Source organism: Anguilla rostrata, chromosome 11 (assembly GCF_018555375.3).
Source record: "Anguilla rostrata isolate EN2019 chromosome 11, ASM1855537v3, whole genome shotgun sequence".
Lineage (NCBI taxonomy): Eukaryota > Metazoa > Chordata > Actinopteri > Anguilliformes > Anguillidae > Anguilla > Anguilla rostrata.
The window spans coordinates 25,075,597-25,087,286 of NC_057943.1; the positions used below are offsets into that span (position 1 = coordinate 25,075,597).

General features: G+C 40.6%; 1 protein-coding gene across 1 annotated transcript; it reads right to left on the bottom strand.

The window, feature by feature from the left end:
- Positions 1–1,965: 1,965 nt before the first annotated feature.
- Positions 1,966–5,819, bottom strand: naa10 (N-alpha-acetyltransferase 10, NatA catalytic subuni). The gene is made up of 8 exons (XM_064298938.1): positions 5,652–5,819; positions 4,719–4,817; positions 4,542–4,600; positions 4,384–4,429; positions 3,804–3,919; positions 3,008–3,052; positions 2,681–2,765; positions 1,966–2,555 (listed from the first exon to the last, which is right to left on the bottom strand). The coding sequence occupies exons 1-8, from the start codon at positions 5,670–5,672 to the stop codon at positions 2,352–2,354; spliced, it is 675 nt and encodes a 224-aa protein (XP_064155008.1). The 5' UTR covers positions 5,673–5,819; the 3' UTR covers positions 1,966–2,351.
- Between the last annotated feature and the right edge of the window lie 5,871 nt (positions 5,820–11,690).

The window sequence follows — 11,690 nt, forward strand, 5'->3', positions numbered from 1 at the left end:
GCAAGATAGGAAAAGGAAAATCACCTATGCTTCTTTTAGCTACTCTGGGAATAATAAAGAATTCTACTCCCTGTGAGTGGAATGTTCATAAGGGATTAGAGGAACAAAATGACATAATTCAGACACACAGAGGCTAGCCCATTAAGCTTTAAAAGAAAGGGGAAGTATCTTATAAGCTATTTACCTGGTAGTCCGTGGAGAGAAGCTAAAACTGGATTGATGTGGTCAAATCGCCTTACTCTGGTAAGAATAAGATCAGCAGAATTTTGAATCAATTCAAGACCTTTCAGATGGGAATTTGCACATCCAGACAAAACAGCATTACAATAATCTAATCTTGAAATATCAGAAGTGTGGACTAGTTTTTCTGCATCATGTAGTCACAGGATTTTTCTAATTTTAGTAATATTCCTCAAATGCAAAAAGCAGTCCTAGAGATGGTCTTTACAGACCGATGGGGGTTCTTCATTCTTTAAGTAGCCAGTTAAATAATATAGGCTGAAACTCATATTGTGATATAGTTTGCAATTTCATTGTACATAGCCATGAGGTTGTTATTCGTCACCTTGTGGTCTTGTTTCGATATCACTGCTGCATCAGAGCGGGCAGGTTACTAGCCTCCTGCTGGGAGGGCATGAATTAAATCAAGTGAACACTCCACCCATCCGCTACTTTACTTACCGACCAGGAGCCCCTAATCGAGCACGCCCAGTATAAAGAAGAGCAGAGAGCCTTGTGGTACTCCATATCTAACCCTGGATTGATTACAGGACTCATATTTAATGTGATCAAATTTATGTCGGTCTGAAAGGTATGATCATAAAAAATAATAATAAACCAGGAAAGAGCTTTTCCTACACTCACCCACCCTAACGCTTGTGGTTTAAAAAGCGGCTGTCAAACGTCCCCATGGCTAACATTCCCATGAAAAATATTTAACTGTATATTTAAAACATTTGTGTGGCAGAGTGGACAGCACTGTCATTTCACAGCAGGAAGGCCCCGGGTTCAAATCCAGGTCAGGGCCTTTATTGCGCGGAGTTTCTGTGTATGTGCAGGTTCCCCTATGTAAGAGTATGTGATTGAATGGTGTGTGTGCCCTGTGATGGACTGGATATATTCCTGTCTCTTGCTCAGTGCATGCTGGGATAGGCTCCAGCCCCCCCCGACCAGGAATAAGTGGGATGGATGATGGATTTGAAATGTTTGCTTGGGATTTTCATGCTCTTATGCAGCAATTTATTTTAATTTTCTTCTGAAGAAAACTGGTCCTTAGAATTCCTGATTGTTTTAAAACGTGAAAAAGACAAAAGACCACAGAATAGGCAATTTCTTCTTTATTCCAAGGTCTACCTTCCTGGAGTAACCTTCATCACTGAAACACGTTCGTTCGGAGCAGCTATGAACAACCACTTTGTTCTGATAATGTGCTTCAATAGGTTTGCTGGCTTGTCAGATTTGATAATTTGGGGTTTCAGAACAGGAGAAACTGATCAATGCCAAATACGCATTAATGATCTCAGAGGTATGATATGTATTTTCAAGATTATAGCCAAGACATACCAGTGTCAGCACCAGATTCAAAAACTGTCAGTTTTGCCTTTTAGATCATGACAGGTAAGATTAGGATATGGACAGGGGAAATCTGATCGTAGATTTGGACACTTACTGATTCCTTACGAGTTCAGGTGCAGAACTTGTTATTGCTAAAGAATATGTACATTGTGGTTTATTGTCTCATTTGTGATTTACACAAAGTGTACTCATGTTAAAACCACTGCCTTGCGTACGCTTAAAACACACACTCCTCCAAGCATTTCTGCATGTGGAACATTCTGACCTGATGTTGGTCGTTCTGCAATTTAAAGCAACTCTGCAACCAATTCATAACCTTCATTACTACTTTCAACCATGAAAGTGCTTGCCTGGGCATACAGCCAAACAAAAATAAAATATACTTTAAAAAATATTTTAATAACTTTAATATTTATTTAACGGTCAAATGTCAAATGTTATTTGCAGATAAGTGTGTATGGCAAATTTGAAATAAGAAGATAAAAGTCCAAAGTGATTTTATTCATATGGGACAGGTTCATATACTGTAAGGGAGTCAGATGTTTGAAGGTGACCTCTCCATCCCCTGCCTTGTCAGGGGAGAAATATATTACATGTCTCTAACTGTAGGGGAGGGGGGGGATCAGTAGGGATGCGGGGGAATGAGAAAGGATCAGAATGGGAAGAAGCAGACTGAGAGGAGTGCACTGGTCAGTGCGCAATAAGAGAAAATGAATGGCTGATATAGAGACAGTAGTTTGAGTAGGAGGCGGAGTCAGGGATGACGGGAGAACGTATTATGAATCAGAGGAGGAGTCTTTGATGTCTGTGCTCTCTGTGGCCTCGCTGACTTCACTCATCTCTTTGCTCTCCCCTCCGCTGTCCCTCTCTCCCTCCCTTTCCTGCTCTTGCTCCTCAAGCTTCCCCGAATGCCCCGCGGCGGAGAGTCCCTGAGCTGGGGGCGTGTCCGGACCCCAAACTCGTGCGCCCGGCCTCCTTAACTGTGAGAGGAACAAAGCAACAAAACAGTCCATTAAAACTCATAAGTAAAGGTATGGCCACAGAGCTTGCTGCCATCAATCACAAAGGGTGACGGTTGCCATGGAAACTAATGGGGGCGGCTTGCCTCATCAGCCATGTGGGCTAGGTCTCTCTTCATGGCGTAGGCATCCTCCCCATCAGCATAGTACTTGGGCTCAACTTCACTTATCCTGCAGGGACAATACACGGAGAGCGGCATTTTGAGGCAGAGAGATCAACATTCATTAATCAGTTCAGTAATTACACACTATCAAATTTTCACTCTTTCATTATCACTGGAATTATAAAACACTTGCACTCATAAATCCAAAGGATTTTGAACTCACACAGGAATTTGAAAACATTCACTAACTTAAATTCTAATACTCTAAAACAGCCTTATTGATGGGAACTCTGAAACGGTTATACTCACTGAAACTTCAGCGTGTTCGAGTAAAGATGCAGCGCTGCTCGGTTACTATGTGAGGGAAAAAGAAAAAAACAAAACTGATCTAAATGACACAAATTACAACATACAACAAAACCCAAGAACAAAATTCAGTACACTTAATGTACTGTTTAACAGTACGCTACTATGGAGGACTAAATGTGCCAAAATGAAATAATATAAATATGGAATAAGTAATACAAATTATATATGGTGTATATATTACATATTATTTTTATATGATTTATTTCTATAATTCCATATTTACTGATATAATTATTTCATTTTGGCATGTTTAGTTCTCCCTACACTACAGTATATTTTAAAAAGTCTGTGAAATACATTGTTTTTTAGTCTGATGCAGAATTCTACAATGAAAACTGTACTGACATTAAGTTCTGAATTCCTTGAATGTTCTACAAGACAATTAAGGCACAAACTGCTATATTCAGAAATGACAGGTCATTGTAAGATCACAATGTTAAGAAATTTGGTGAAACCTACATCAAATTTTGCAAATATTTGTTGACGGCCCACAACAACCTGTGGAAAATTTGGTGGTTAAAAAAGCTAAATTCTATTTTATTGGTATAACCAGACATCACATTAGAATTTCCATGTCTTTGATTTTATTTTCCATCTAAAGTTTTTAGGTACTTGCAAAGAAACTTTCATATCTGAAAATGCAGTTGTGCAAGTTGCCTGAGATGTAAAACAGACGGCAACACAAATACAGACACACACTCAAAATGGCAGACCCGCCACAGGCTTCACGCGGTACCTTTTGCGGACGTGCAGAGACACGTATTTTGCGTTGAAATTTTCAATCATTGCTCGACTGGCCTGGTCCATCAGTTTCTGGGCCAAACCCAGACGCCTGTGAGACCGTTTCACCGCCTGCAGGCAACAGGACAATGACCCAGTTATGCAGTCCGCTCTGACTGACAAGTTTTTCACTCTTATAGAACTACAGTGGTCCAGCCTGCAAGGACTACAGTTATACTCTGCCATGTCTGTTGAGTGGTGGACTCTACTGTGGAGGCAGAGTGATGTACTCTGCAGAGGGGGACACTCTGAAGTGACTGCGGAGACACTATGAGAGGAGTGTGCGTGAACTGATTGTAGATTGGAGCTTTAACAAACATTATTGCATAAAACAAAGTAAAATACATGTTGCTCACCATACACTAGAAAGGAAAAATATATTTTGCTGGGAAAAAACCCCACCAAATCCTCAAAAACTGAAAATAATTCCCAGTATATAAGTGACACCGTCATCTCTACAATGTTTGACGAGATAAATTCAATTCTCCAAAATGCCAGCAGAGAGAGAGAGAGAGAGAGAGAGAAGTGACTCTCACCAGAGATGTGATGTGTCCATGTGGGACATCATCTGGGTCTTCCTCCCTGTAATGAGATTGAGAAAGGGGAAGGGAGATTCAACACAACCAAAAGACAAGCAGTCTCACAGACAAGCAAGGAGAAAATCTGAGATAGAGTAATGAGTGTGCACACTTACATTTTGGCCAAAACATATCCCACTATTTTTCCGTTCTCGTCTTCAGCTATGTAGGAGAGCTGAAAGGGAAAAAGAGGGAGACTTGAAAACTAACAGGAAATGGCACTTCTCAAACAGCTAGAAACCGTCAGCATCATGAATAACAAAAAAGTACAACTCAACCAGCTAGACACAGACCTGGGGCCAGGACAGGCCATGGTAGAAGTAATACTTCATCTGGTAATTCTCCGGAAGACACAGCAGGTTGCAGTGCTGCATGTTCATCAGATCTTCAGGCTGAAAGAGAGTGAATATTGCACACAGACAGCTCAAGACTGCTACATATTCTGGTCTACATTATACTTATGGTGACGTTGTCTAAGTGTGAGAAAGTCTGCAAGAATTTCCTGACAGTAGTCAGTACACGGTATCATAGCTAACCAACCAGACGTACATCGCCATTGGGAATATGGTGGCAAAACTACCTGGGTAGCAAGCAACTTTACAGGCAGCAATAGAACGCAATGTAGACATCTATCAAGAATATTGCATCCACCAGTTAACAGACCACTTTGATAAATTGCTTAGCCAATGTAAGGCAGCTAGACCAGCCAGTAGGAGGCGCTCTTCTGCGGTACAGTACTACAAGCATGTTAACTAAAAATAACATCAAGTGAACTGCAAGGTGCGTAACTTAACTCAGAGATTTCTAATAGATAGCGGGTTGGCTAGCTAGTTTGCAAAATATAATTAGCTATATCTATAGCAAGTGAAAGTATAGAAAAACATGCACGAACCCGACTACTACTATCACCACCCATTTCGTTTAATACAGCACGGTTTGGCGGTGCCAGGGGCTTGGTTCTTCATTCAAAGTCAATATTGTCCATTTTTGTACCTCTGAGCAAGGTACTTAACATGCATTGCTTCAGGATATATCCAGGTGTATAAATGGATGCAATGTAAATACTGTGTGTAAAAGTTGTGTACGTCGTTCTGGATAGAGCGTCTGGTAAATGCTTGTAATGTAATGTCTAACGTTAGCTAGCTAGCCAGGGATCATTTTTGCGAACGCCTGATGACCGGCTTTCCTTTGCGACACGGTTAGGGTCAGGCGTTGCGAATACTCACCCTGGCGTTGCGAATATTCATTTTGCCTCCGTCTACAGGTTTCCGCTGTTTTAGAAGAGTTACACAATCAACAAATTTATCCAAATACTTTGCCAACCTAAATTACTACAAAAACGTTGCTCGCTCTTGTCTCGCGTGCTAAACCGGAAATGGTAAGAAACAGGAACCCTGCCTCAGTAATTTTGACCAATGCAAAAGGGGAAAACTAAGACCGAGTGGCCACTCAGAGACAAGTCCACGCTTCAATATCCAATAAAATACTAGATTATATTTTGACGAATGTGAAAGATACCCAGTTATATGTTAGCAGAGGCGGAGCCGTGCTACGTAATTCTAAGTATTTCAGAGGTATTTTCTAGGTCGGAATAATAAATCTTCAGCACTGGATGAAGTAAAGTAAATCTCATAAAAAACACGTTTTCAACGTACAAAAATGCCAAGTTACTAAAAAGTATTGATATCAAAATGACGCCAAGTTACGATACTACAAACAATATAGGCTATCTTGCCTCACCGAAATGACATAAGATGTATCTCAAAGCAATGCTACCCAATATTTCCTCAGTTCTTTCAAGTCACTTGGCCCTGTGTATAAGCATGCACTACATGAACAGGCCAAATATATGTGTGGATGGCTCTCTCACAGTCAAGATTGATTGAATAGGTGTGTGTATGTCCAATTTGTATTGGTATGTAGGCCTATGTATTTCGCTGCCCAGGCTTTCTGTTGCGTGAATGATAGTATGTTTCTTGGTACAAGTGTGTTCGTGAATGTGAATGTAAGATGCTGCCAGGGAAATGTCCCCATGCGGATAAAGAAGTTCTCTATGTATGTATGTACAATATGTGTTTTACATGCAGTATTTATTGTACGTAGCAAATATACAATAACTTGCACATGTACTCAAATTCAGTTCAGAAGCAAGTATAAACATGTTTTCTGGAGAAATGTGCTTCCTGTCGTTGCTCAGCAGCAGTTCTGTACATTAATGAATTTATACATTAATTTCAATGTACAATGTTCAATGTGTTCCATGAGGCAATTCGAAATATTTGTCTCTTTGATCTGACAGAAAGTTTGCATGATATTGTGAAATGGTAAGATTAGAAAACACAGGGCCAAGTGACTTGAAAGAACTGAGGAAATATTGGGTAGCATTGCTTTGAGATACATCTTATGTCATTTCGGTGAGGCAAGATAGCCTATATTGTTTGTAGTATCGTAACTTGGCGTCATTTTGATATCAATACTTTTAGTAACTTGGCATTTTTGTACGTTGAAAACGTGTTTTTATGAGATATCAGTTCTTTTTGCAAAGCGTTTTATTATGAGAGTGAGAAATGCGACCCTGCAAGAAACGGTTGTGGATTATGGCTATCGTTGTGTGAATCTGTACAGTCTGATGAGCGTGTACCGTTCAGCAGTTTCGGTTTGCTATATATGTAAAACAGTGTCTGTGAGAAAGGATGCAATGGCGTAAGCGTAAACGCATCAGAAACGCAGATGGAATATGGTATGTACTCACGGATTTGACGTCCATCCAACGAGCCTTGACTGACAAAATAATCAACACCCCCGTAGAATTATAACTCCCTAGGTCGCAACTTGTGTAGCCTTCTGTCCTGCTCCGTTGTCTGTTATTTCGTGGAGATGCACTATTAGTGTTTGTAAGGTTTATCCTTCTGTCCTGCTCCATTGTCTGTTATTTCGTGGAGATGCACTTTTAGTGTTTGTAAGGTTTATAAGGCATTTTGATAGGCTAATCTGCAGGTAGGAATCCTCTTCGCCGTTTTGCTAAACTAGAACCGGAAAACATGATAGTGGAGAATAGGAGCAGACGCATATGTCCCAGCAGGCTTTGCATATGAGAGAATAACAACAGTGTGGGAGAAATTAAAATGAAATTACGAAATTCCGTAGTTGAAACAATATGTTTTTAGCAGAATGGGCATGTAGGTGAAGGTTGACATGATCACGGAGTATAGTGCGAAGTAAATGGAGTGACCATGAGCGAGCTTATATTCCTTATCAAATGGTATATATAACAGTCGGTATTGAACATTGGTTGTTGAAGTGGAGGGTCAAATAACATTGCACACATTATTTACCTGTAATGTAATCTATTGCACGAATGTGTTTTTCTCATGTTCAGTGCTAGTAGTTATACTTATGAGTGAATCATGATTTTAAATGTAATGTTTTAATGCGAGTTGCAGAACGTACATACGTAGTAATTATGTGTAGCCTATGTGGCTAGATAGAGAACAGGGCGAGATAACATGGATGTAGAAACGTGGCGTTTGCTGATATTAAGGTTTTGTACAGTAGCCAAGTGAAGAAATATAGTTAGTAGAAATGGCACAGTGGTGAACCGGTGTAACTTTTAAATAAAAGGAATACATTTGCGTCATGAAATGCATATGGGTGGCCGTGAGTGAGTGAGGTTTACCAGTCTGTGACTTCGTTAGCTAATGCCATAGCTATGCAATGCGTGAAATATCATTAGCGAACCTGCCGGTAGTTTTAAAGAAGAACACAAGCCAGTAAGCACAGAAGAGCTTCAGTTGAATCCATATGGCTTAGCAATATTGTAGCCGGTCAATAACTGAACGTACAGACGGTAAGTCATAATGCATATATCTTAGCAATATTGTAGCCGGTTAATAACTGAACGGTGAACGGCGGGTAGATATGGTGCAAAAGCAATAATTAAGAAGTAGTAGACAATTATTAGTGAGGGTCGAAGCAAGTTAAAGAAACGGGTTCCAAGCTGGGCTTGAACATACGACCCAGTGTTCCCAAGCCTGTAACCTTACCCACTAGGCCACAGACGGATTAGCTGTTCAACCTGCGGAGTTGCGGAATATACATAAGTACTAATTGTTTGTAGCGTATGTGGGTAGATAGAGAACAGGGCGAGGTAACAGGAATGTAGAAACGTGGCGTTTGCTGATATTAAGGTTTTGTACGGTAGCCAAGTGAAGAAATATAGTTAGTAGAAATGGCACAGTGGTGAACTGGTGTAACTTTTAAATAAAAGTAATACATTTGCGTCATGAAATGCATATGGGTGGCCGTGAGTGAGTGAGGTTTACCAGTGTGTGACTTCGTTAGCTAACGCCATAGCTATGCAATGCGTGAAATATCATTAGCAAACCTGCCGGTGGTTTTAAAGAACACAGGCCAGTAAGCACAGAAGAGCTCCCGTTGAATCCATGTGGCTTAGCAATATTGTAGCTGGTCAATAACCCAACGTACAGACGGTAAGTCATAATGCATATATCTTAGCAATATTGTAGCCGGTTAATAACTGAACGGTGAACGGCGGGTAGAAATGGTGCAAAAGCAATAATTAAGAAGTAGTAGACAATTATTAGTGAGGATCGAAGCAGGTTAAAGAAACGTGTTTCAAGCTGGGCTTGAACATACGACCCAGTGTTATCAAGCCTGTAACCTTACCCACTAGGCCACGGATGGATTAGCTGTTCAAATTGCGGAGTTGCAGAATGTACACAAGTAGTAATTGTTTGTAGCGTATGTGGCTATAGATAGAGAACAGAGCGAGGTAACATGAATGTAGAAATAGAAGCGTGGCGTTTGCTTATATGAAAGTTTTGTACGGTAGCCAAGTGAAGAAATATAGTTAATAGAAATGGCACAGTGGTGAACTGGTGTAACTTTTTAATGAAAGGAATACATTTGCCGTGACTTCGTTAGCTAATGCCATAGCTATGCAATGCGTGAAATATCATTAGCAAACCTGCCGGTGGTTTTAAAGAACACAGGCCAGTAAGCACAGAAGAGCTCCCGTTGAATCCATGTGGCTTAGCAATATTGTAGCCGGTTAATAACTGAACGGTGAACGGCGGGTAAATATGGTGCAAAAGCAATAATTGATAAGTAGGCTAGTAGACAATTATTAGTGAGGGTTGAAGCAGGTTAAAGAAATGTGTTCTAAGCTGGGCTTGAACCTCCGACCCCATGTTCCCAAGACTGTAACCTTACCCACTAGGCCACAGGTGGACTAGCTGTTTAAACGGGAAATGTTTCAGAATACAAATGTATGGGTATTTTGCGTGTGTATGCGCGTTTTTGATTGGGTCGTGTAGGGCAGATTTGGCTGGTGTTAGTGAAATGTCCAATGGGGAGACATGTTGTTAGTGGGATAGGCGGCAGGAAAAATAAGAATGAGAAGAAGAAGAAGAAGAAGAAGAAGAAGAAGAAGAAGAAGGAGAAAACGCAAAATCCCCTTAGTTTGGGGCTTTATTGTGTGGACATGTGAAGTTGTTTATGAATTCTGTCTGTTGAAATGGGGTCAGAATGTACAGAATTTAATGTTTTTAAGGGCTGAGTGTCTGTGGCTGTTGTGGTTATTTCTGTGGGGAACCCTGAAAAGTGCCAAACTCTCGGTGCTGTATAGGTATGGGGGCATGCCCCCGCCAAGGCGTAACTTGGCGGGATGGCATACCTGCCATCCCAATACCACATATATTTTGAAAGATAACCTGTCTGACTAACCCCCCCTAAATTAACAGAAGTTGGTTGGCAGAGTGAAATACATATTTCAGCTAAATCTAAGTCTACACATCTGCCAGACAATTTTAGTATACATTTTCAATTGGTTTAGACAATTACGTGTTTTAATAATACTTTAGGTATTTACAGCAAGGGCATAACTTTAGTTTGAAGGGGCGGGTCCAAATGTGGGTGGGTTCCATCATCATGCTACATGACAACCTACATGATATATACTTATCTATAAAGTGATTTGTATGTTTATAATTGTGAATTGTGTAGAATTGTGGAGTTAAATTAAGTGTATCATACAGACGGGCGACAAATCAAAGGAAAACCCAACATAAGAGTGTTGGGGCACCACGAGCTGCCAGAACAGCTTCAATGCACCTTGGCATAGATTCTTCAAATCTCTGGAACTCTACTGGAGGGATGGAACACCATTCTTCCAAAAGATATTTTCCCTCATTTGGTGTTTTGATGATGGAGAGTGCTGTCTAATACGTTGGTCCAAAATCTTACATAGGTGTTCAATTGGGTTGAGATCTGATGACTGCAAAGGCCACAGTATATGATTCACATCATTTTCATACTCATCTAACCATTCAGTGACCCCTTGTGCCCTGTGGATGGGGGCATTGTCATCCTGGAAAAGACCACTCTGGTTTTTGCACCACTGAACTCTCAAATGTGCATTTGAAATTAGGTGTTTATGCACTTCAACCTTTTCTATGTAGTTGTTGACAGACTGTTCTTGCTGACAGTCTGATCACATCCTGCATTGATATTCACAGTCACCTGAGGAACAGTTGCTCTTCTGTTTTTCTTTACATATCACAATAATCCACAAGCACCATGATTGTTGAATGTGTGTTCGACCACAATTTCTGACCCAGTTTACTGATGCCTTTACAATAGATCTAAATGCAGATGTTACTTCAGTCACTGTCCCTATTGAACAGTCTTTGTAACAGAAACTTCTGCCATCCATGCCGCAAAAACGAACCCTCTTTCAAAGTCTCTCAGATCTTCTCCTCTTGCCATCTTGATCCTAAATTGAGGTCAACAGATCTTACCCAACCTTTTTATATATGCCACGGAGCATGATAGGATGTTAATTGCTTATATATCCTCTGAAAACATAATGTTACTGTAAAAGCTGCTTTGGAGTTACCTCTTAAAATGTATTTTCCTGTTTTAGACCACTAACCCCTGAATGTCCTGATAACTCATGAAACCCACACTAAAACTTGCCTGATATCAAAACGTCCAGAAAGAACTCTGTAAAGTAGTAATTCTAGTGTGCCCGAGCCCACAGACATCTGTGGTCCCGGAAAATCGTCTTGGATTTTTCACTTGTATTTTTTTCCAACCAGACCCTGGCTGTGCGTCCCTTTGTTTTTCCACAATGACGCCCTTTTCTTTGTGATTTTCCTCGTGCCATCTCCAACAGCGCAAAAGCAAACTGAATTAACCAATCATAGCACGTGCACTCGACTGGGCACCACCCACGCATGCAAACG

What these genes read in the sequence shown, in the direction of transcription:
- naa10 (XM_064298938.1), bottom strand. Translation starts at nt 5,672, where the DNA reads ATGAATATTCGCAACGCCAGG. An exon ending in TGAATATTCGCAACGCCAGG is followed by an intron (nt 4,818 to 5,651) that starts GTGAGTATTCGC and finishes ACTCTCTTTCAG; the next exon opens with CCTGAAGATCTGATGAACAT. An exon ending in TAGCCCACATGGCTGATGAG is followed by an intron (nt 2,556 to 2,680) that starts GCAAGCCGCCCC and finishes TTCCTCTCACAG; the next exon opens with TTAAGGAGGCCGGGCGCACG.